Here is a 26,530-nt window from a genome sequence, read left to right as displayed (position 1 = left end):
CGCCGTGCAGGACGACTACTCGGGCAACAGCTACGCTCACGACGAAAACAGCGACGGAAAGGTGACCTCCGGGTCTTACCGCGTCAACCTCCCCGACGGTCGCACCCAGCTCGTTAAATTCACTGCCGATAGCCACAACGGTTACGTCGCCCAGGTGGAATACCAGGGAGAAGCTGTCTACCCGGCACCCGCACCTTCCTACCCAGCGCCTGCACCTTCCTACCCTCCCCCACCAGTATACGCCTAAGAGATCTCGGTCCTTTCTGAAAAAATGAGGAACTTCACTTCCGGCTCGAACTGGAAATTCCGTAAAATGCAGTATTCCCAGGATATAAAGTCATTGCCCCAAAGTTATGATATTTTGTGTTTTCTGTTGTTGACTCTTGCTTTCTGCAAACGCTCTTGAAGTTGTTTATATCTATTGTTGTAATGGTTCGGTAGGTTATCCGATAGCGCGCTATCTTTGACAAATTATACTTCCTGCCAACAAAATATAGATATTTTAGGTTATGATATTCCTCTTGTTATATGTTCGGGGGAAATGTTTTAGCCTTTCGCGTACTGTACTTCTGAAGGAAACGAGATACTCGTCGATGTCTTTCATGAAGGCCCAGTCAATCTTGTCATCGTGATACTCGTAGCTGATAGTTCACCGTAACATTGACTCAAATATTGTCTCTTGTCTCTGTAGTTCTTGCTCTCATCTGATGTAGTTTAATGTGTATGTAGTCATCTCTTGCTTTTTCCCGATGTTCAGTGCGTTTGAAGATTGCTCGATTTTTTCCATTTATTTTTCCCATTGCATACTTTGATATAGGACAAGATGGTTATTTTCTCTTGTTCCTCGAATTGTCAGACCACATCATAATTAATACCTTCAATGCAAAGGTATCTGTAGACCTTTTGTAAATAAAAGCAAACGAACAACCGCCTTCTTTATCCCCTTGTTGAACCGTCGATTAATGACGAGATGTGACTCTTTGGATTTTCAGTCAAAGCCTCTTTCCAAGCAGAGAGCATCCGCATTTCCTGTCTGAGGAGTCACGTGCCACCTTTTACTCCACAGCTGGGCAATGGAATATGAAGGCTACTGCTCTTCTCCTTTAGGGAGCTACTGAGAAATGACAAGCTAATGAAGATCACTGCCTATAAAGGATCTATATATATATAAATATAATATATATATAATATATATCTCTGCCATATAAATTATATATAAATTATAGAATATATATATAGATTAAATATATATATTAGATTCAATATATAATATTATAATATATAATAAAAATTATATATATAATATATATTATATCTATATATATATATATCTATATATATATATAGATATAGTATTTATCATTAAATTATATATATATATATAATAAAATATTAATATTATATAAATATATATATATATATATATATATATATATTATATAAGAAAAAACAACAAAAAACTGTTTCGTTCAATACAGACAGGCAGAGGCTTTTTAGACTGACTTAGAATTTCAGAGATCTTTTTGTATTTCTTCGAAAGTGTCTTTGAAACATCCTTTATCATCATCTATAGCGAAGTTTTCTCTTTCTTTATGACCAAGATGGGGAACGACCCATTAGGAGCAGAGAAAATGATCTAGGATTCCGAACTTGTGCTTCTCTTTTCTTTACAGGTACTTGTATCTTTGTTCATGATAATGACTACAAGATTTGACAGACGATTTTCGGTAACTGTTGATCGAATATGAATTTTATTCGCTTCAGTGTCATCTTTTGAGGAGATCAACAGCACTAAAGCTATCTTCAGGTTTCTTGCATTCGGAAATCACTAAATTTTTTGGCATGATTTTCAGCAATTTTTTACGATCTTCTGAAAACGTACTCTGGATCACCAAAATTCCTTGAATTGAGGATAGAAAATAATAATTTCGAACCTTCTGTCACTAGACAGAAGAATATCCAAAGCTATGTCATAAAATTGTTAAAAAATTCATCAAGTTAATCTTTTTAATTTTGTGGTACTAAAAGGAAATTGGTCATCATTCCATAAATGAGATGGAAACAAGCATTTATTTAAACTCGGACAAAACGAAGTGAGTCAGGTCCGTGAAATGGTGGCCACTGGGTCCCTAAGCGCTTGCACTTCCACGAACACAGTTTCGGGCACGCTACTGTGTAGTATCTCAGTTATTTTCTTGGAATGGGGACTTTTTCCTCAGCGGTTTCAAGATTCTGGAACGTAATTTTTTTTCATATAGGGTTGCTGTCATAATTTCCAAGGAATACCAATCAAATTTAGTTTTGCTAACCTGATACCATTTTAAAACTCAAGTAAGGTGGTTCAATAGCGCATTTAGATAGTTTCAGAAGTTGTAGATGATTTTAATAGAAGTTAAATATTCGGGGGTTGGAACTCTTAACAACTTCGTCAGGTCAAGATACCGTAACATCTAATTTGGCTGTTTGTATTAATTTGAGTCACCTTTAGAAAGTTTCCGTTTTCGAGGCAGCAATATCTACATCACTATAATCATTTCTAATAAATGGCAATTTTAAATAACCTGTCATAGTCTGAGATGACTGATGATTAGCAACTGCGTTCATTAAAACGTAGAAACGGTTATATTGATTAATAATCTGAGAGCAAATGTTTGATATAACATTTCTTGAACGAGGAATTTAAACTGGCTGCAACTCTAGGTACGGCCTAGCTTAACCGTACATGCTCACAGCCCTTATTACTTGCAGAAAAGAACAGCAGGATTGACGATACGATCTCGTGAAACGAAAAAATTGTATTTAGGTTTCTGTCAACATTTTGAATAAAAAAATAAAAAAATAAAACTAGGTATATTTAGGACGTTTCGTTATGATTTCAGTTGTTCGGGAGCTCGTATAAACCTTTGATTGCAGATAAGCCTATTATTATTATCATCATCATCATCATCATCATTCATCATCATCATCATTTATTATTATTATTATTATTATTATTATTATTATTATTTATTATTATTATTAATTATTATTATTATTATTATTATTATAGAAAAGTCTGGTATTTGATGTTCGGTTTCTAAATAAAAAAAAAAATGTAAAAAAAGTTAAGCATCTAACAGGGGCTTGCGCCTTGGAACTGACAGACTACTGAAAAATTTTATGAACGTGTTAGATTTGATCAAATATCTGAAATAATATAGCTTGGCGCCCTCTACAAGATTTTTTTTTACACAGCTGGGACAGTTTACAAACTACGTACACGATTGTTGTAGTTTTAAGCTATATAGACAAAGCGTGCAAAGCAGAGTGAAAAGAGGATTTAGAAATATATGCCATGAATAATTAAATTGTATTATATTTGATATAGCGGTCAATCATCTATAGCATAAAAATTATCAATGCGAAATTATTGAAAATGAAGCAACAAAGATATTTAGAAAATTCCGTAGTATCCCAATTTAAAACGTTTTCTTTTTTAATAAAAAACTTAGAGAAAACAGTAAAAATGAGTTATCTGCTATGGAATTTACATACGTACTAAATTCATATTCTAAACCTCAAATATTAATAGTTCTGATTCCGTTACTATTTAATTTGCATTATCAATTAAAATATTTGGTATGAATATAGTGATATTCTTTAGATTACGTGCAAAAAATTAACATAAATTTCGCTAAGAGCAATATGAACAGTTTGGCGTAAAGAAAGGATAATAATAGGTAAAATTATTTTGATGTTGAGTTGATTATATTTTATCTTAATTTGTAAGACTCGTTATGGAAAAAAATAATCCATCCCTTATTTGAAAAGGTAAATCATTCTAGATATAGCGTTTCTGCGGGATGTTGACATTATTTAACAGTGTTGCCAACGCTGTGGTGTTTTGTTAGCATGTTTATCGTTCTCGAGCTCAAGCGAGCGTTTCTAGCTCACAGCCAGATGATGACAACAATTGTTTCTTTCCATTTTTTTTTTTCCTGTATCATATATTGCTGCGAAATATACTGTATAGTTGTTTGCTTGAGTAACGTATTGATGAAGTGAGTTTTACCGGTAAAGCAAACGGAAGCTATGGGTGCTACCTAATGCTGACAGTGGATTCATTTTTCAAATTCCAAAGAATATCCATGTGATTACCAAATCGTATTCTCTATTATGTACATATATATTCAGTAATGCTGTGAAAACGTGCACATTAAACACCAAATTTTACATAAAATTCATCATTTATCGTGTTTGAATAATAACAAAATGTAAAAATATTAACAACACTTAATGAATAAAAGAACTATTAATGCTGACAGAAAGCAAGAAATTTTTTAGTATATATATAAAAATGTGATGCAAGACCAGATTCAAATATTAATAAATATTAATGTATCTCTGTCATTAGTCACGAAGAATTAGCCATAAAGAATCTTGTATGAGCATGGACGGGTCGATCATGAAACCCAAGAAGCAAGCAGAATAAGTTAGAGTAAACATTTGAAGTGTTGATAGAAAACATAGAAATAATTGTAACTGATAAAGAATCAACGGCTATTCGGAAAGCAAAAATAGCAACGCAGGATCTCGATGGGACCGGTGTGTTATGAAAGAGAACGAGATGCTGGTCACTAAGAAGGAGGGTTACCGTTAGAGAAACGAAATGAGAATGTTGGTAGATGGATGAATGGAATGTTGCTGATAGCAAGAATGTCGACAGGAAGCATAACACAGCTATCGTCCCTTTAGAAAAATTTTGATAAATACGTGATACGCCATTGGAAGAATGAGAAGTACAGTACAGGCAAGTAAAGGGTAAGCTGAAAGGATAAGTGATACGGAACTGAGTAGCGACGTTTTGGCTACAAAGTACAATAAAAAGAAAGATCGAAATACACTGAAAAGGAAACCAGTGAACATCTTCATAAAAGATGGCCTTTTGAGTTCATCACAATGTAGGTTCACTTATAAAGTTGATCGATCGAGATTCATAGAATTATCATCAATCGATAAGTACTGACTGATGCTGTAATCGTAAATAATGCAGCAGTTAAGCTATAGATAAAAGTAGATGTAACTAAGCACATTCAGTCATGTTTGAGTGGGAAAAGTATCCTCTGAGATACTTTTACCACGATCAAATCGCTCGCCAACTTTTTCGCATTCTATCAATATATAAAGGTTCAAATTAGCTCTTAAATGTTAGCTGTATTCCACCCCCTTTTATTTTCTTCTTGCTTTTGAACTACCTCGTTCGTTTCTTTGATACCACATGGGAATCGAACCTGAGTGATGCAAGAGTAGAAGGGTTAACACAAAATTAAAAAATACTTATGGAAATAATTTTTTCGAGGCTGTAAGGGGATAAAGCAAAAATGATGCATAATGGATAGGTGTCAGGCGTTGATTGGATTAGGTGTAATCAAGGCTTTTGGTGGAAGCGTGATTGAGCAACTGACCAAGGTGCATAAATTATGTCTGGTAGAGAGATGAGATTCTAAGGAATGGGTGAAAAGAAGAAGTCATCCCTTTATGCAAGAGTAACCGTAAGCTACTAGAGGTGCTTCAAAGATATGTAGGGACTTGACATTGCTTATAGCTAGTAGAGCCTGGAAGTTTATAGAAGGATTTGGAATGAGAAAGAAAGTGAGCTAACAAAAAATATCAGAAGAGCGGTATTGACCAAGAAAGGTTCTACAAAAAGGTGAGAAAATACAACGATATGAAGAAGGGGCTGGAGGAACGGACTGGTTATCCAGATGAAAAAAAACCATCAGAATATTTCGAGGCTATATCGAGAAAATAAAGAGCGATAGTTTAGTGAAACGAGCAAAATAATTCGGAAGATATAGAGGAAGGATGAGTGGTAGAAACTAAAAAGGACGATTACAAAGAGACTAAGAGTTATTGGAATGGGAAAGCTTTAATATCCAAGAAGAAATTATGCATTCTGTTTAGAATTCTAATGCGTTGCTGAAGAGCTTGAGCCATCATTAGAGGATTCAGCCTTTACTCAGTTGAAGAATAAAAATTATATTTGCCATTGTCTTTTATTTTCTGGAGCTAGCCCTCAGGGACACACACACACACACACACACACATACATACTTACATACATCATACATACATACACATATATATAATATAATATATATATATATATATATATATATATATATATATATATATATATATAGAGAGATAGAGGGGGGAGGTTATCGTTCCACATACCTGTTATACTTGTACTGCGTTGTTCGAAATTATAATCAGGACGGTTCTAGAAGCCACTTTATGCGGGAGACGACATTATTTTCAGTATATGTCAACTATATATTTTCTTTTGCTTATCTTCCCGTATGCACCTATTCCTAGCGTCTTCCGAATTCATCACTGATATCGTCAAAAAGTAATTTAAGAATGCGTAGCTTATACGTGATGCAAAAGGTATCACAGATTGGCCCCCTTTTTCTGGTATGAATTATGCTGTGGTTTGCGATTGTTGAAAAACTTCATTGGGTAAGATCCATGACTGTAGTATATATACAAAAGACGCGTAAAGGACATGCATAGCATATAGACGGGGAAATAAGAATGTTAAAGAATGTGGAGAGTAGTGCTACAGTTGAGCGACTTAGCGCTGAGGGCGGGAGAACTTAGCGTTATGAAAAGGTTGTCGTTGGTAGAGCTGCAAGAGCCATTTCCAAGGGAGGTCTGGCACATCACATGACCTTCTCTGGTAGGTCCCGTGACCCCCAAACAAAACGCTCGCCCGCCACCCACAAACTCCTCTCGCCCATGGACATGATAGAAACCGTCCTCGACAGCAGGTGAGTACTCACCTGACGTAGGTGATAGGCCTTCCGAAGGATTTAGGTCCAGGACTTTGCTCGGGACTTTTAACAGGTAAACACGCTCCCGACTCAGAGCTTAAAAGAACGGTCCTTAGACCATTTCGGCCGAATCACATCAAAGTGAGCAAATGATTGTCCTTTGGCTGGGGCTTGTACTTATTGAAGGTTGCCATTGGACCTAACGTTCAGTACTGAGGTCTACCTTTGTTTTTTGCCAACGATAGCCTAAAGTAGACCAGCCTATGCCAGTGTAGCCCATTGCACGACTGTATCTTAGGCAGACGTCATTGATTATGGAAGGGTTTTCTTCGAGACTGATGTCAAATCCTAAGCACGAAGCTGATGTTTAAGCTATTCTCTCCGTAGGAGGCTGTTGCCGTCATTGCACCTTATGCGATGCACTTTTAGGCTAGGCATTACACCTAAGTTTTTTTAGCAGTGTTCTTCTGGGCCCTACCTGCAACCCTTTTCGTTTATTTTACTCCACCCCCGGTCATGTACCAACCTATAGGTACTAGGGTAAAAAACCGTATGGTACAGGGGTGGACCACGTACGATCAATGTGTACAACCCAAAAAAAGTACATTATAACGCGTCCTGACATCGGAGATGGGCATCAGACGCGGACTTCTTGTTGGTGAGAAACGGAGCTAAAGAACCTCTACTCCGGTGTCAGGACGCGTTATAATGTACTTTTCTTGGGGTTGTACACATTGATCGTACATGGTCCACCCCTGTACCATGCGGTTTTTTACCCTAGTTAGGTAGCCTAGTATGATAAATTTCCAAGCATATAGATTTAGGCTATAGTACTTTTTGGGTAGCCTAGGGAAAACAACCAAGTGGACTACCTGGGCCAGTCTTGCCCACTCGTTGATCCACCCTCCTGAAAAAGTTATTTAACATGTCCTGACACCGGAGATGGACACAAGTCAACGGTAGTGGAAGCAACATCTTGAGACCTCGAATTTCCTCTCGAAATAAGAGTTTTCTCCCAAAGTACAAAATGGTGTCATAATTTAAGATTAAACAGAGGATAATGACAGTCCTATCCATCGCAGTGCAACTTACCTCCATGACGCTTTCAAAATTTTTACTTAAAACACCTTACGTGTAGAAGATTTAATCTATTCTCAATGTTTTGCAGTCACTTGGGAGCGGCTACAGTTTAGTTGCCGACGGGTTTTCGTCTGCTAGGGAATTGGCGGAGCAATACAAACAAGATGGCGGACAGTTGTTTTGGGGCAAGTTTTGAAAACGTGTATTGTCAGAAAACCCAAAAACCTAAAAAAAACGGTATTGGGGGACCCTTTTGGGAAGTGGGGTTTTTGGGTGGGGGAGAACACACGAGTTGGTTAAAAGTTAATGAAAAATGCAAGCAAAAAATTGAGTTTTCGAGCCTGAGATGCTGCTGCTGCGTAGATGGCGTAGTGACTAAAATTAAGATAAGCAAAGAAGAAAAAGTAAATATGCATCTTTTTCATGAACTTTTTAAATTTATACATTACTTCACCGTATCCAAATAATATAGTATGTACTCTTGTATTATTGTATTATAAAATACTAACATAGCGGTCAATGTTTTGGTTTTGGAAATCAGCTCATGGTGAATACGAGTTTATTTTGCCATATAGGTATTCTCTTACTTACAATGGGGTTAGGTTCCGAAAAATCCATCGTATGTCGAAAAATATAGCCTACCCTACACTAGGGTAATCAGTATCATCTTTACATATAGGGTAGCGTACCCTACACTACACAGTACAGTGGTACCTCGAGATACGAAATTAATCCGTTCCGAGGTGGCCTTCGTATCATGAGTTTTTCGTATCTTGAACCGCATGTTTTTACATGGTTAAAATGCCTAATTTGTTCCAAGCCCTTCAAAAACACCCCAGTAAATTATATTTCCAGGCCTACAACACATGTTCTAGGGTTACGACGCCGCTCCGACGGAAGAAATATGATTCCAAAAAGGCAAATACTGTACATACTTGAGTAATATTCAACTGCAGTAATATTCAACCCCATTTTTACTGCATATATTAGGACTAGCATATGTCCCTTGGCAATAAGACTAGCCTATGTTAGCGGTTGCTACTGTAGCCTAGTCTATGATTCTGACATCTAAACCTAAGAAGTTAAAAGCATAGAATATGCCAATAAAATGTACAAATAATTAGTATGTACTCATTTCAAATAATTATTAATTAATCATTAACTATAATACAAAAAAAAAAAAAAAACTTCCAATCGTTTGTTTACATTCAGCTCTTACGAGTCCCAAATGAACGCCAAGCAATCACTTTTCCTAGGACACAGTAAGCCATAAATTTTCATTAGTATCTCTCTTCAACTAATGAAACTACCAAACAGTATAATAACCATTCATATCTATTCTTTATTCTGTCTTTACCTAATGGAGATACCGAGTTACTGACAGCTATAATGAACATATACATAACGTAATAAAATGCAAAACAGAACAGAATTCTAAAAAATACGTATTTGTTGGCAGTCTGATTTATTTTATATTTCATGATATCTAATTAAATGTATTGCATGTACTTATTTCAAATAATTATTAAGTAACCATTAACACTATAAAAAACAAAAAAAACAAAAAAGCTTCCAAACTTCTGTTTACATTTAGCACTTACGAGTATCGAACGATCGCCAAGCAATCACTTTTCCTAGTACACAGTAAGCCATAAATTTTTGTTATCTCTCTTCAACTACTGAAACTACTAAACAGTATAATAACCATTCATTTCTATTTCTTTATTCTATCTTTACCTTATGTTTTTTTTTATTAAATGTATTGCATGAATAAGTTTTTCAATTTACAGCATCCTTTTACCAATAGAATACTTAAAGCACAAGGGTTAGATGCTGACCATTAGGAACCAATGGGAGAGCGGGAGGATGGTGGCGAGTTTACTAGTTGGCGGCGCGGGAGTTTTAAAATTGTTCCGGTGGTCCGGGCGAATCTTGGGACTTTACAGCAATAACCTTTCGTAACTTGAGCAATTTTCGTATGTAGAGCCGTAAAATTTTCGTATTTGCTTTCGTATCTCGAGTTTTTCGTAAGTTGAGCCTTTTGTATGTCGAGGTACCACTGTATACTTATACATAACACGGCATAGTAATTATTAATTTCAGCTAATTTTCTGGGTTTTAATGCATGATAATTCATGATAATTCAGTACTAGAGAAACTGAATAACATTACGTAACAAGTTCTGCCTAGCGTATACGATGATGGATACCACGGTAAATTGGACTCAGATTCGGACCAATATCGGCATAATTGAGTGATACATATCAGGCTGCTGAATCCTACATATGAATTATGGAATAAAACATAAAAAATATGCGACTTTTCTGTGAATCTTTTAAAAATTATACCTTACTCTATCCCATTATATTGTATATATTCTCATATTGCGTATGTATCGTAAAATACTACAGAGCAAGCCAGTGTTTTGGTTTGGAAATCAACTGAGGGCTATGAGTTTATTCTTCGTATTTTAACTCAATTTGGAAAAAAATATGTTTGATTCAGTTCACTCTTTTCACTTGATTTCTTCATAGTACTAGCTCTACCATTACGTTATATATCTTTTATCGGCGTGAAAACAGCAGTAAACTATTCTTTCAAGACCTGAACTTTTTATTAAAATGAGTCTCTCTCAACTTTATCTATGGTTTTGTTTGATTGGATAAGTTTACGGGAGTTTTATCCTTGTTAACCGATGCACAATAACAGTCATTAGTAGCTCGAAAAGTGTTCTCAGCTTCAGCTACAACTTTGTTTAAATTTAACAGTATGTTTCCTTGCTGATCTTCAATCTATAGCAAACAATACTTCAGTCCTATTATATATTACGTCATTTTAACATAACTGCAGTAATTGTTTATACTTTCGTACGACGGTTGAAATACAAGCCAAATGGATGTTGTTATCCAATTCGGTTGTACTTAGCAAAATGTTGCTTCTTGTTCGGTTGTCATGGCTGTACACATTTACCAAACGAGTAAAACATTAAAAGAAAACTTTCATAATTCTGTTTTGCTTTTTTTAACTTATTTAACTAGAAGATGGGATAAAGTTAGGCTATTGTAATTTGGTCTGTCTCTCTTGCTGCCTGGTTGTATGCTGCTGGGCTGCACCCATCATGAGCAAAATTTAAAGATATTTTCAAAATATTGTATCAGTATTAATTGCTACCTCCATCGTAAAAAATCAGATTATCGTAAGACAAATTATTTTAACTCAAACGTTATCCGTATTTAACTCAATTCTGAGTTGATTTCCTTGCTTTTAGTTAGCATAAACAAATATGTAGATACTTGACTTATATGAGACAAGGTCATTTTTTGTTATACAGTGTTTTTAAGTGAAATATGACTTGATTACATCTTGTTGTGATTGTATACTAAATTATTTTTTTCCATAACATGTTGCATTGCAGCATGTTTATTGAGTAAAAAAAATTATGTGACCACACGCTATTTTCCCTTTATTTCATCATAATACAAGCTTTACGTTATTTATCTTTTAAAAGTTTGAAAGCAACAGTAAAATTTGTTCTTTCAACCTAGTATAAAATGATTTTTTCTCAATTTTATCTACAGTTGTGTTTGATGGCATAAGTTTACAGAAGTTTTTTATCCTTGTTGCCGATGCATGATAGTAGTCATTAGCAGCTTGAACAGTGTTCTTGGCTTCAGCTACAACTTGGTTTAAATTTAAAAGGTATTTTTCCTTGTTGATCTTTGATCTACAGTAATACCCCGAACTTAGGCGAGGTTAGGTTTCAGACCCCTTCACGTAAGGGGAAGTTTCGTGCAAGTTTGGCACGGTCTTTAAAAATTCTAATAAATGCTTGCTTCTAGAGTTTGAACACTAATTATGACCCTAATCATGGTCCCTAAGTATTAAGCTAACTTTTAAATGAAATTAAAATTACTGTAATTTGATTTAAAAGTTAGTTTAATACATTACTCTTAAATAAGAAAGCTAAAACTGGTTGGCATAAAAATAGTTACAGTAACTACTAGTACATACATATCCATTTTCGTACGTATACTAACTTTACCCCTTATTCATGGGATGCCATTTTCTTTTTCCCTCTGGAGTAAACAAAAAAGTTTTCTTTGAGTCACTAGGTACACTTTATTAGTCAGTCATAATGAAGGTACACAATTCAAGGAAATAAAGAAAACGTATGTACATACGTAATGTTTGCAGAGGGTGAAGGTGAAATTCAATCAATTTAAAACCATGTACTAGTGTGATGGCTAACTATGAGAAAGAGAAATACGTATGTCATGTGGGGTAAACTCTGGAGGGGGTATCATCTTTAAAAAGTGCAAATGGGATCACATCTGAAAGTATGTTAATTGTACGTGCTGTAATTACATAACATAGTACTTACAAATTGTACCAGCACTTTTTCAGAGGGTAAGATAGTAATTTTCATAGAACGACAACTCTGTTATGTGTCTGATTATGTTTTACTAGTTGATCATGAAGGTCTTATATACATAGTGACAAACACTGTGAATTATGTACTGCCTTTGTATATATTTTCAAAAATATAAATATCATACACAGAATCTCCATACTGAGTTTTCACTTAAAAGCATGAAAACTTATACTAATTGTAGTACTATACTTGTGTGTACTTCAGAATTTTGTACATGAAACTTCCCTGACAGATATATACTTAGCTATAGTCTCCGACGTTCCGACAGAATTTCAAATCTCGCGGCACACGCGCAGGTAGGTCAGGTGGTCTACCTTACCCGCCGCTGGGTGGCAGATGTACGAACCACTCCCGTTTGCTTGTCAGATTTTTTTCTGTCGCGGGAACGATAACAACTGTTGTCGGTTCCTCTTGATAGTTTTTCGATTCTCGCTTGCCTGGAGTTAATTTGGACTTCTTTTGGTGACGTATTCGCTTTGTTTGGCTTAGCATACGCTGATTGTGGACCGGTTTGATTTTGATTTGGATTTTCTTTAACGATGTCTGACCTAGATTCAGTAGTTAAAACTTCGGTTTTGTTTAGGGTTTGCGTGAATGAAGGATGTAAGGTGAGGTTGCCGAAAGCTTCGGTAGACACACACGGTTTGCATGAAATGCAGGGGGAATGAATGTTCTTTTGCTAAACCCTTGTAGTGAATGTAAGGGATTGAATGAAGAAGAATATAAGGCTCTCTCTTCTTACGTTAGGGAAGAAGTGGAAACGTGATAGAGTGCGTAAGGCTTCCTCTAGAAGTTCTAGTAGATCTAGAATGAGTGAGTTGGATGTGGATCCTAATACTAACGTAGAATTAGAACCTTCTTCCCAAGTTGCAGCCCCTGCTCCCCGCACGAAGCCGAAGAGTTCGCCTTCGGAGGCGGGCAGCTCGAGCCACGATTCTTTCTATGGATCAGAAGATTCGTCAGTTGGAAGGTAAGGAGAGTGTTAGTGATCAGTGCAGTGTCCCCAGTGTTGTGGATGGAGGGTGCGTCTGACCCGGCTCCTTAGTGCCTCTAGGCCTAGGACCTCTTCCAGACTCCCACCAGTCCAGTGGAGTAGGAAATCGAAAGCCGCAAGAGGGCTAGGGAGAAACCCCCACCGGTCAGGCGTCCCCTCCCCTCGGCAGATCCTGAAGTACAGTCAGCGCCATTTGTATTGAGAATTTTTGGAATTCTCAATCTTTTTGTGGTTTTTTGGACCCGTATCATATTTCCTGCAAAAAAATTGGCTGGGACAAAATGACTAATTGGCACCTTTTGTTTATCCACCCACGCACTACTGGTGACGATTTCAAAGAGTATGTACCCAATTGTCAGCCATAAGGAGTGCATTTCTTTTGACGGTGGTCCACATATTTCGTTTTTGTGCTTTGTGTGCAGTGAGTGCCAGCGTCTTCCACGCCCTTAGAGTGATGTCTGGTAAAAATACCAGCCATGATAATATTGTGAGAGTTGTTAAACTACATAAAGTTGGTAATAGAAACCGTGAAATTGTCAAAATTACTGCTGTTAATGAGAAGACAGTGTCGCGACTTCTCCAAAAATGGCGTCGGGCTGGATCTGGTCATAACGTTCCCGAACACAAACACGGCGGGGGAAGGTCTTTGAAGATTCCTACGAAGACTTTAAGGCTTTTAAGGCGTCAGTTGGACCTTAATCCTTCAATTACTGCAAAGGAATTGAAAGAAAAGAACCCTAAGCTCCTTAGAAATGTCTCTGTAAGGACAATTCAGCGCAACATCCAGAAGCGTCTAGAATATTCCAAGGTGAAAGCGCGAGTCAAGCCCCTCGTGGCTGCTAAGCAACGTCGCTGTCGTGTTCAATTTGCCAAGGACCATAAGGACTGGGACCTTGTACAGTGGCATAAGGTCCTTTGGACCGATGAAGCAACGTTCTGCGTCAGTGAGAACAAGGGCACGAAGGTTTGGAAGTCACGCACTTCGTCAATGTGTGACCCGCGGCTGACCGTGACCAGCGTTAAGCATCCGCCCTACCTCATGGTGTGGGGCTCCTTTTGGCTACCGGTGACTAGGAATCTTGTCCATGCTTCCTAGATGCCAATGCTACTTCGGAGCATATTAAGCTGCTAAAGGACAATTTAGCAGAGATTTAGCCAAAACAGGCTGTGAGATCCTTCAGCAGGACGGCGCCCTTTACCACACCTCAAGGGCATCCAAAAGGTGGCTCTCTGACAACGAGGTTGAATTTATGCATGACTGGCCTGACCAATCACCTGATCTGTCCCCCATAGAAAACCTTTGGAGAATCTTGAAACGCCGCCTTTGTAAGGAGGATACGTCGACAATCCCCAAGCTTGAGATTGCAATAAGGAAGGTCTGGGGGGGAAATACCCCCTTGCCCACTGTCAGAACTTGGCTGATTGTCTTCCACAGTGACTCCAAAAGGTCATCAAGTCCAAGGGCTTGCCCATCAGGAAGTAGCAATGACGGCATAAGTGATAAACTAGTTTTTTTTTTAATTTTTATAAATGACATTTATTTTTTCTGCAGGCTAATTTTAATTTTCTTTTCTCAGTACAAATGGCGCTGACTGTACGCTCCCAGGCTGCCTCGGATCGCTACAAGAAGGAGCTCCTACGCCGTTGCTTCTCCTCTTCGTCTTCTCCCTCTCCGAAGAGAGGTTGGAACTCCCCGGATGCGTCGCGCCCGTTGAAGAGGGCTTGGAAGGCGCCCTGCAGTCCTTTGGCTTACTAGTCCGGAGGTTTTCCCGGAAGAATCGTCAGTGGAGGCGAAGAAGAAACCAAGAAAATCCTGTGATCGTTCTTCTTCTCGCGCTCCTCGCTCTGCGCCTGCGTCCGAGGAAGAACAAGATTCTCCATACGAGAGTACTCGCGGGACTTCAAGCTCAGATCACGGCGCTAGCAGATTCTCTAGCAGTTTTAGTCACGTAGGAAGAAGGACGTTTCTCTTCCGATCAAGAGATCTAGGCGCCGCTCTTCAGAGGATCGTTCTCCTCTTTTTAGGCGTTCTCTATGGAGAAAGAAGTTTTTTCTCCAGATTGGATTCCCGCTTCCGGTAAGCGCACTGCACCTGCTCATCACGCTATTTCTTCAACTCCCTCGCGTGGGACTTCTCAGCAGCCTCAAGATCCTAGAAGGCGCCCTTATACAAGTAGGCGTTCTTCTTCCAGATGTCGCTCTCCTCGAGTGTCGGATCGTGACTTCTCTCCTTACAGGCGTCAAGAGTCTGGTAGGAGTCGTGTGCATGATAGACGGCCTGCTGTTAGCCGCTCCCGCAAGGTAGGCGCCAAGAGCCTACTGCACATTGATCTCCATAGTAGGCGCTCGTCTCTTTTAAGGTGTCTTGCTCCTGATTATTCTCCTCGGGGCAGACAACAAGAGTCTTTCAAGCGCCCTTTCTCCGTGTAGGCGCTCTCCCGCTTCTAGTCGCACTACTCCTGACCGTTCGTCTCTTGGTAGGCACCAGGAATCTCGGAAGCGCCCTTCGCCAGGTAGGCGCTCGTTAGCTTTGAAGCGCCCTTCTCCTGAATGTTACCCTCTTGTTAGAAGTCAAGAGTCTCGCAAGCAACCTTCTCCTAGTAGGCGCATTTCGCCTGCCAGTCGAACTTCCGTTGATCGTACTCAACTGGACAGGTATGGAGAGCCGTTCAAGCGCTCGGCTCCCGATAGGCGCTCTTCTCCCGGCAGCCGCTCGCCTCAGGATAGACGCAAAGAGTCTAGCAGGCGCTCGCCTCCTCGTAAGCGCCCTGTGGATGTTTCCAAGGATTCTCGGAGTAGGAGCCCTACCTCTCCTTCTGCTGAGGTTCCGTCTACCTCGAAGAGGGAGTCTCATCGTAGACAGATCTTCTCATCGTTCTCCAGTGGATGTGAACTCTTCTAAGAGAGGGCGTTTTCCAACCTCTCGCTCAACTCCTACTAGGATCCCTTCGTCTCCTAAGGATCTTACGCGCTCGCCTCGACAAGACGTCCTAGAAGGTTCGGATGAGGAACCGAACACTTCTGCTGCTGTGTCTTCTTACAAGAAGCTTACAGAGCTACTTTTGCAAGTTTTTGGGGATTCCCTTACTCCTACGGCTCCTCCTTCTCCTCACTCACTTTTTTCAACGGCGAAGACAGCGAAGAGTTCTTCTTGTGTGAGGATGAAGCCAACTCTTTCAATGAAGAAGGCACTGAGGAGTTTTGGTTCCTGGATGGCTTCCAAAGAAGAAGCGGGGAAAAACGATTGTTCGTCTTTCCTCCTTCGAAGTTATCAGGACGGCGCTGGTTTCTGGTACGAAACAGGAGAGTCCTTAGGATTGGGTCTACGTCTTCGGCTGATTTGGATTTTTCGGCGCTGGTAGATTCGAGCAAGGAGAGCTGCCCTTAACTCTGCTAAGACGACTTGGGCAATGAATGAACTGGATCACATGCTAAAAGGCATGTTTAGAGTGCTGGAAGTATTTAACTTCCTTGATTGGTCGTTGGGGGTCCTAGCCAAGAAAATTGAAGTGCTAGAGTCGGTAAGAGACGGAGCGAGTGAAATCGCCTCCCTGTATGGGGCCGGGATCGTGAAGAAGAGGTCTGTTTATTGTGTTCCTTCTTAACGAAGTCTGTCTCCCATGCCCAGAGGTCTTCTTTGCTGTTTGCTCCTCTGTCTGCTCAGTTGTTCCTAAACATCTAATGCAGGACATTTCGAGATCGCTTTCGGCTAAAGCCACCCAGGACCTTTTGGCACAGTCGGCAAGAAAACCTCGCCCTTCCTTCCCTACCAAGGCTAAGAAGGAAAAGTCAAGTGTGCGAGAACCCTTTCGAGGGGCGTCTTCCTCAAGAACCTCTACGTTTAGAGGTCGTAGACCTTCAAGAAGGGGTAAGACTTTAGCCAAGTCTGTTAAAGCCCCCAAATAACTTGCAAGTCCTTCAAACAACGGTGGGGGCCAGACTCTTAGAGTTTGCAGAAGTCTGGGCCCAAAACGGGGCGGATCCTTGGACCCTTTCTATTTTTGAGAGAGGTTACCTCCTCCATCCCTTTCGTCGAAAGACCTCCCTTGGACGTGGGGACCCACTCCCAAGGGAACTGACGGCCAGGTACAGAGACCCCATCATGAATCAAGCTCTCCATCTAGCAGTAGATCAGATGCTGGAGAAGGGGGCTATCGAACTAGTGACAGACCATCGTTCATCGGGCTTCTACAACCGCCTTTTCCTAGTTCCGAAGTCCTCAGGGGGATGGAGACCGGTGTTGGACGTAAGCGCCCTGAACTTCTTCGTAGAAAAGAAGAAGTTCACGATGGAAACGCCTTCATCAGTGCTGGCAGCACTTCGTCCAGAGGACTGGATGGTTTCCTTGGATTTACAGGACGCTTACTTCCACGTACCGATCCATCCTTCCTCGAGGAAGTTTCTCAGATTCATGATGGGGGGGAAAAATTTTTCAGTTCAGGGCTCTGTGTTTCGGCCTCTCGACGGCCCTTCAAGTGTTCACGGGGATTTTGAGGAATGTGGCTCAATGGCTTCATTTGAAAGGGGTGAGGATATCCATGTACCTCGACGATTGGCTAATAAGGGCCAATTCAGAAGATCGTTGTTTTGAAGGACTTACAAGTAACTCTAGAATTGACGAAGGCGTTGGACTTCTCGTCAATTTCAAGAAGTCGTCACTAATTCCCGAAGAAGAGTGTGTGTATCTCGGATACAGATGAACTCTCTGAGTTTTCGGTCTTTTCCCTCTCAGGAAAGGATAGCCCGAGGATTCGAGAGAGTAACAACCTTCTTAGGGAAAGAAGTATGCACAGTGAGGGAGTGGATGAGTCCTGCTGGGGACGCTCTCCTCGCTGGAGCAATTCGTTTCCCTAGGAAGGTTGCACCTGAGACCGCTCCAATTCTTTCTTCATCGGAAATTGAAGTCGTCGTTCTCAGGATTTGACGTTCTCCCTGTCGTTATCCCAGGACGTCAAGAAACATCTTGGTTGGACAGATCCCAACCTCTTTGCGAAGGGACTGTCTCTTCAATCCCAGACCCCCAACCTGGTGTTGTTCTCCGACGCGTCGGACACGGGGTGGGGGGCAACTCTGGGAACCAGCGAAAGTGTCAGGTACCTGGGTGGGGGAGGGGACCAGGTAGCCTGGCACATCAACAGAAAAGAGTTGATGGCTGTGTGGTTGGCTCTGAAGGCTTTCGAGCCCAAAGTCAGAAGATCGGTAGTGCAAGTCAACGCGAACAACACTACAGCTCTGGCATATATCAGGAAACACAGGGGGGGGACGCATTCCTCTCCCTGTACGAGACAGCAAGAGACCTTCTTCTTTGTGGGCAGAAGAAAGGGGAATCAAGCTTCTCACCAGGTTCGTGCAGGGAGAAAGGAATGTAAGAGCAGATCTCCTCAGCAGGAAAGATCAGTCCTTCCCACAGAGTGGACCCTTCATCTGGATGTATGCCAGAGCCTGTGGAAGTTATGGGGCAGGCCACACATAGACCTCTTTGCCACGTCAAAGAACAAGAGGCTGGATCCTTACTGCTCTCCGATATCGGATCCAGAGGCATTAGCAATAGATGCTCTTCTTCTAGACTGGAGTGGACTCGACGTCTACGCGTTTCCCCCCTTCAAGATCCATGGGGCTAACCATCAAGAAGTTCGTAGAGTCCGATTTCAACGAGAATGACCTTAGTCACTCCCTTTTCCCTTTTGGCCGGCCCAAGAATGGTTCACAGAGGTACTGGAATGGTTGGTGACCTTCCAAGATCGCTCCCGCTAAGGAGCGATCTACTCAGACAACCCCACTTCGACAGGTACCCACAAAAATCTCCTCGCTCTCAGTCTGACTGGCTTCAGACTGTCCAAAGTTTGGTCAGAGCGAAAGGCTTTTCATTAACAGCTGCTAAAGCAATCGCAAGAGCGAGGAGACCTTCCACCTTGCGTGTATACCAGTCAAAGTGGGATGTCTTCAGACGTTGGTGCAAGAGGAAGAACATTTCCTCTTCCATTACCTCTGTGACCCAAATTGCGGATTTCCTTATTTTCCTCAAAGAAGAATGTCATCTTGTTGTGTCAACTATTAAGGGATACCGCAGTATGTTGGCGGCGGTATTTCGGCATAGAGGCTTAAATATATCCGATGATAAGGACCTGCATGATCTTATTAGATCATTTGAAAACCATTAAGCGTCCTCATGTGGTACCGAACTGGAATCTAGAACGTAGTTCTACAATTCCTTGGATCGTCTAGATTCGAACCTCCTGGCTTAGCCTCTTTCAAGGATCTGACGAAGAAGGCTATCTTCCTTTTGGCCCTAGCTACAGCTAAGAGAGTGAGTGAGCTCCAAGCTATTGAGGGCAATGTAGGGTTTAAGGAAGATTCTATGGTGTATTCGTTTCTTCCAAGTTTTCCTTGCAAAGAATGAAAACCCATCACGCCCTTGGCCCAGGAGCTTTGAAGTTCGTAGTTTATCTTGTTCTAGTAGGGAAGAGCTGAAAGAACTCTTTGCCCTATGAGATTATGAAGTATTTCCTTAGAGGAAGACAACTTAAGGCTATCAAGATGTGCTTTGGTGCTCCGTAAAGGACCCCACTCGGCCCATGTCGAAGAATGCTCTTTCCTTTTTTCTGAGAAGCCTTAGTTTACAGAGGCACATGTTGCCTGTAAGGGAAAGAACATTTTAGACTACTGAAAGTGGAAAAAGCTCACGAGGTGAGAGCCATTGCAACTTCGCTTGCATTCAGAAAAAATATGTCTGTGCGGAACTTGATGGAGGCGACTTTTTGGAGATGCCAATCGGTTTTCGCAAACCCACTACCTACGTGATGTAAAAATCACATATGATAAATGCTTCGCCTTGGGTCCTTTCGTATCGGCGGATTCGGTGCTGGGCAGGAGCTGAAACTTATCCTGTAAATTTTTTAAATATGTTACCCATATTTTATATTGGTGTTTTTTGGTTGTCTGAAAGAGGTTGCAGGAGGCACCTCTTTTTGTCGTAATATTAACCCTTTGTATTTTGGTTAGGTGGTCTGGTGGGTTTTGGCTCCTTGCAGAGGTAGTGGTAAGGATCTGTTAGGTAAGCAGACAAGGTCCCTCTAACAGGATCCGACTTGGATTCTACCACAATAGGGGATCACATATCCCAGTGGTAGATCCGAGAGTCTTTCAGCATCAGGTCACGTCCTAGCTGTAGCTCTCCAGGCAATGCAGACTCAGAGACAGTATCTATGAAGTCTTCATCCTGAAAAGGGAGGTGAGAACCAAGGTTTTTTATATCCTACAACATTAGTTGTTTCCCGTCTTACCTGTATTATTTAGCTGTCTCTTACCCTCCACCAAGGGTGCCAATCAGCTAAGTATATATCTGTCAGGGAAGTTCATGTACAAAAATGATATTGTTAAACTACAATAAAGTTTTGTACATACTTACCTGGCAGATATATACGATTAATGGCCCACCCAGCCTCCCCTCAGGAGACAGGTGGAAGAGAAAAATCTGACAAGCAAACGGGAGTGGTTCGTACATCCGCCACCCAGCGGCGGGTAAGGTAGACCACTGACCTACCTGTCGCGTGTGCCGCGAGATTTTGAAATTCTGTCGGAACGTCGGAGACTAAATTAGCTAAGTATAAGTATAATATCTGCCAGGTAAGTATGTACAAAACTTTATTGTAGTTTAACAATATCATATTAAACAAAGTTTTTGAAGGGATATCATCTTTGAAAAGTGCAGTTACTTGTGAATGGGTATTGCATCTTATAAAAGTACATATATGCACTAACTGTAGGTACTGTAATTACCTTTTGTATTATATTTATGCATGTAGAAATATAAAAATAATATGTTTTGAATAAAGATTTTATACAGAAAAGCTTTAAAACTTAAAAACTTACATAATAACTTAAACATAAACACTTTTGCAGGGTTTTGCAGTGTTTCTCGAGGATTCGCAAATGTTTGCGCTATTGTGAACTTGCATATGACTAATTAGTTAGATTCCAATGAAAATTTCATGCTATTGTGAATTAGCACAACTCGAATCGCCTAAGTTCTGGGTATTACTGTATAGCGAATAAAGTTATATATAAAAATATCTCAGTCCTATTCTACATAACATCAATTTTAACACAACTAAGGTAATTGTTTACTATTGTACGATGGTTGAAATACAAGGCAAATTGATGTTTTTGTTATCCAAATCAGTTGAACTTAGCAAAAAAACTTGTTTCTCATTCGTTGTTCGTGGTTGTACACACTTACGTAATGAGTATACCGTTAAAACTACTTTCGTCATTCTCTTTTGCTGTTTTTTAACTAATTTAACTAGAAGATGAGATAAGATTAGTCTGTTATAATTTGTCTCTCTCGCTCCCATAGGCCATTATAATTTGGCCTCTCTTGCTCCTGATTGTACGCTGTTGCCTGCACCCGTTGTGAGCAAATTAAAAATATTTTCAAAATATCTTATCAGTATTAATTGCTAACCCCATCGTGATGGTGTGAAGTTGTTGCTTCAATCAATTGGAAGATGCAACCAACCTAAATGTATCAAGTTTCAGGTCACTTGCATGAGGAAAGGTAGCAGTGACTCCTGAGCCTGCCTACTTGGTTTCTCGTAGAGATGCCTGAGTGGTAGGGCACTGACCCTGAGTGAGTGTGTCTAGCTAGAACCTTGCTCAAATAAGAAATGTGTTGAGAGCCATATGTTACCCTTATAAGGATTGAGTTGAAGGGCAGGTATGTCAGGCTAATGCTCTAGATGGGGCTCAGTTTTCCATTTGGCACTGATAAGATGGCTTTTTCTGAAATCTAGGTATGCATGCACTCTCACTTTATTTAACCAAACATCTCAGAATTTCTGATTGCCAGATGCACAAAGATTAACTTAAACTTTAGAAATTACCATATGCACTGAGTTCCTTGCTAAACACGAGTCAGTTACATGCTTGACTACCGATCTCAGGGTCCAGGTTCGAATCTCCACTCTGCCAACAAAGAATCAGAGGAATTTATTTCTGGTGATAGAAATTCATTTTTCGATGTGGTTTCCGATCCCACAAGAAGCTGTAGGTCCCGTTGTTAAGTAACCAATTGGTTCCTAACCACGTAAAAACATCAGTCCTTCAGGCCAGCCCTAGGAGAGCTGTTAATCAGTTCACTGGTTTGGTAAAACTAAGATATGCTTAACCACATGAACAAAGATTAACACTTTCACTTTTAAAAAATTAACCTTTTGAGTGTTAATTTAACTGTATACAGCAAATATGGAAACTTTATTGTAAATTTTAGTACTTATAACACATGAGATAAAATAGCACATATATTTACTTGCAAAACCAAAAACAATTTTTTTTTCGTTGGACTTGACAATGATTTGTAAGTAACAAAAAAAATTTGATTAGCTGAGGTGCCAGTTTAAAATGAAAGGAAAGGTAGAAAATCCATTGTCTCAGCAGAAGTCCAACCATGAAATCATTCTATGATTGTAAAAAAATTAGGTATATGTACATATGTTCTATTAACCCTACAGGCCTATCCTAGGTTATCCTTCACCTTTGCATAGCTTTATAGGCCTGGGCTTTACAGTTTTGCTCCATAGTGAAGATTTGAGAAAATAATAGAATTACTTTTCCTTTGCTGTTGGTCTCTATAGGGGTTTTATGTTTAAAAAAAAAATCTCATGTCTGAATGACTGATTTTGTGTACAAATGCTGTTTTTGATATTGGTTATGATAGCCTGAGATCAGATACCAAAAAACATTAAGTGCACTGCTACTAATTTGTTTGTATGGTGGCTGAGTGTCCCTTTTTATTCAGAGTGAATATTAAAGTTAGATCTGGAAGACAATTCATTTCATATGGATTGGCCTTTGAAATTCAGTGCAGAGAATTTGAAAACTACTGTATGTTTATGGTCTTTAAGAGAGTGAAGTAATGTGAAATGTACAACCCAGAAACTGAATTACACAAAAAAAGAAAGGTTTTGAATTTTTTCTATATTGTGAAATTGTTCAAATCCATTATACACTTAACTAATTAAAATTTAATGTGGATTGCAATTACTTGACCAACATGGTTCAATTAATGTCTCAATAGTAACTTAATTCAGATGTGAATCCATCTGAAGCCTAGCTTGTCCCTGGATCCAGGTTTAGGGCAGAGGGGCCCTTCATTTACTTTTCAGGAGGCATCTACCTTGGAGTCCACTGCTTCTTCTGCCCTTTCAAAACTGTGTCGTGGCTTGACTTGTGGTTGTTGGCTGTGACCAGGATAACGTTGTGTCATTCTGAAAGAGGTTCTGTCAGCTCACCTTCCTTTGTCAGGTTGCTTCAGTTTGGCACGAATTCCATCTCTTACCTGGGACATCTCAATGCCAATTTGTGGGGAGCAGGTGGTCAAGTTCAAGGTCCTTTGCCTTGGCTAACTGCAACTCCTCAAGTGTTTTCAAAAGGTTATTTACCCTATTGTTGACGTGGGCTGTGCTCAAGGGATTTATCTGTTGAGGTATCGTAATGGACTCGTCTTAGCAAGTTCCAGAGAGAAACTGGCTCAGGACAGGGACCATCTTCTCCAGTTTTTGTCAAAGCCTAGGCTTGTGGTAAACCTAGAGAAGTCCAGTCTACTTCCCAGCCAGAGGATTCTTTACCTGGGGATGTTAATAGAATTACACTATCATCGAGGGTTTTTCTGTCGGGACCAGAGGTTGCAGAAATTCAGGACTGTTGCGCACTCCTTCCTTTTAAAGAATGAGCAACTAGCTTCTCCAGTGGCAAGTTTCTTTTCAGCATCGTCATCTCTCGAAAAGCTGGTCCCTCAAGGACGTCTCCATTCATCTCTGCAGCTGAGACGAAGGAGTTTTTAGTCCCTGGCAGGAGATTCCCTTCAGCTACAGATACCTCTGTTGGCAGAGATAAGAAGCGACCTATGGTGGTGGTTGAACGACCAGAACATTAAAGTGGGAGTTCCTCTACATTCACCCCTCGGGATCTACTCCTGTTCTCAGATGCTTCCTCCAAAGGTTGGGATGCTGGTCTCGAAGAGCTCCTAGCCTCGGGAGTATGGAGTGCAGAGGACGAGCTACTTCACATCATGTGTTGGAGTTGAAGGCAGCTTTCCTGGGTCTACTGGAGTTTCAGGAAATGGTGGAGGGGCGCACTGTCGTGACGGCGGTAGTACAGTCAGTCCCTGGTTATTAGCGACCCAGTTTTGTGACGCCATAATGGTCTGAGTTCCGGTTATTTGTTGCAACAATGAGTTATGGTGCCATAACATACCTAACAGAGGCACCATAATGGTGCTTATGGTGCTGATAACCGGTTATCAGCGCCATAAATCACCAAGTTTCGGTTAATGGCGGTCGGGCAATTGACAGCTCAGTTGAGCTCATGGCCAGGTACATTTTGGGCAGGAGAAATGTGGTGGCTGACAGCTAAGTCGTCGGAGTAAAGTTCTAGGTCTCTGCATCAGGACATAGTGGACAGGCTGCTTTTCCTGTGGGTAAGACCCATGTTAAACCTCCTCGCCATGTGCCTCAACAGGAAGCTAGAGGTCTACTGCTCAGTGATCCTGGATCCTTTCGCTGTGGCGGATGATGCCCTTCAGCACCGTTGGGACAATCTAGAGTTCAGGAATCTCATGATCACCTTGTTTGCATCTCTGTGGCCCCAGGCAGAGTGGTTCCCAGACCTTCTGTCTCATCTGTCAGCAGTTCCGAGAGAGATCCCCCCTTGGCAGAACCTTCTCGGCCAGCCATATGTGGAGAGGTTACCACCGGCTGGAGACTGTGAAGTATCTCTTGCGAGCGAGAGGCTTTTCTTGCAGAGCAGCAGGTCAGATGTCCGGCTACTTTAGGAGGTCTTCGTCAGCCATATACCAGGACAAGTGGGGCTGTATACTTTGGTTGGTGTCGTCGATGGAGTCTCTCCATTTGGAAACTACTGTTCACTGGATAGCAGATTTTTTATCTTCTTCAGGAATGAGAAAGGCCTTTCCATATCTGCTATCAAAGGCTACAAGGGTGCCTTGCGATTGGTTTTTATTTTGATGTCTGAAGAGCTTGGACATCACTTCATCCGGGGAAATCTCTATGTTGTTCAGGAGTTTTGAGCAATCTTGTTGACCTAAGGACTCAAACCTCCTATGTGGGATCTTACTCTGGTTCTGAGTAGTCTTATTCAGGTCTCCAATCGCATTGATCGTCAGAGAGGGAACTGACTTTTAAGTCAATTTTTCCTCCCCTTTACCGTGTTCCTCGAAGAGAATTGAAGAGCTCATGGCTTAGGTTATGATGTCAAGCACACCAGGGGTTGGAGGTTGAGTTTGCCCTGGAATTTGTGGCTAAGCCTCAAAATCCCTCTGTTCATGATGACAGATTTGCTTTGTTTCCAATTCCTTCCTTGAATGAGTTTGTTGACAAAAATCCTCAGGAGTTATTGCTGTGTCCCATCAGAGCACTGTGTTGCTATCTGAAAAGGAATCGTCATCAGGGGCCTAAGTGTCGTAGACTTTTGTTAGCACAGGTTTAGCCAGGAAAGGAAAGTGTCCTTGAATACAATTTCATTCTGGCTTAACATGCGGTGATTAAACAGGCCTAGTCCTCACCTTCAAGTTCTGTCAAAGATACTGTGCATGCAAGAGCGCAGGACATCAGAGGAATGGGTTCCTCTCTTGATTTGAATTTGTGCTGTTCCTGGCTTTGGCAGACCATTTCATTTCACTTCCTTTTACCTGAAGGACATTGGCCACATGTCCTTGGACAAATTTTTCCTAGGTCTGGTGTTGGCTGCCCAACAAGTTTTATAGTTCATCCAGTGCCCCTGGCAGGACAGTTTGTATCATATACCCAAGTTGATTGTGTGGAAAAGAGAATAAGTGAGAAGACCTGTCGTCTCCTTTCCCTTTTTCCATTCTTCATTCCTATGGGTGGGTGAAGAAAAAAATGCATATGCTGAAACCCTGGTCTGATACCAGTGAGGGTGGCAGCCATAGTGTGTTACATATTTGTTTCTATGCCCTAAAATATACAAATTTGCTTCTCACCAGCTTTTACTCCCCTCTCCAGCAAGGGAGGGAGGAGTGGTGACAAACCCCCTTTATGGCCTATATGGTTTGTTGCTTGAACAGATGGAGTTCTTATCTTCCATGAATGCAATGAATCTGGACATGTCTCATTGTGTTTAATCCAGTGGGCTGAGTTTTTAGATGCCCATATATCTATTTGCTTAAGGGCG

At 40.6% G+C, this 26,530-nt stretch overlaps 2 protein-coding genes across 2 annotated transcripts in view; both read left to right on the top strand.

The window, feature by feature from the left end:
• LOC135196880 (cuticle protein 7-like) lies at positions 1 to 927 on the top strand (the record flags this gene model as incomplete). The annotated part of the gene is given in 1 exon segment (XM_064223654.1): positions 1 to 927. A coding segment is annotated over 1 exon segment (247 nt), but the record flags the coding sequence as incomplete, so codon positions are not given.
• A 12,848-nt stretch (positions 928 to 13,775) lies between these two features.
• Positions 13,776 to 26,530, top strand: part of LOC135196708 (teneurin-a-like) — a 238,849-nt gene continuing 226,094 nt past the window's right edge. Inside the window, exon 1 of the mRNA XM_064223541.1 lies at positions 13,776 to 14,265. Within this exon, the coding sequence (XP_064079611.1) occupies positions 13,776 to 14,265 (490 nt within the window). The remainder of the gene's footprint in view (positions 14,266 to 26,530) is intronic.

This window comes from Macrobrachium nipponense, chromosome 18, assembly GCF_015104395.2.
Source record: "Macrobrachium nipponense isolate FS-2020 chromosome 18, ASM1510439v2, whole genome shotgun sequence".
In the NCBI taxonomy this organism is placed as follows: Eukaryota; Metazoa; Arthropoda; class Malacostraca; order Decapoda; family Palaemonidae; genus Macrobrachium; species Macrobrachium nipponense.
The sequence above is the reverse complement of the archived record's forward strand: the minus strand, read 5'-3'. Positions and strand labels throughout refer to the sequence as shown.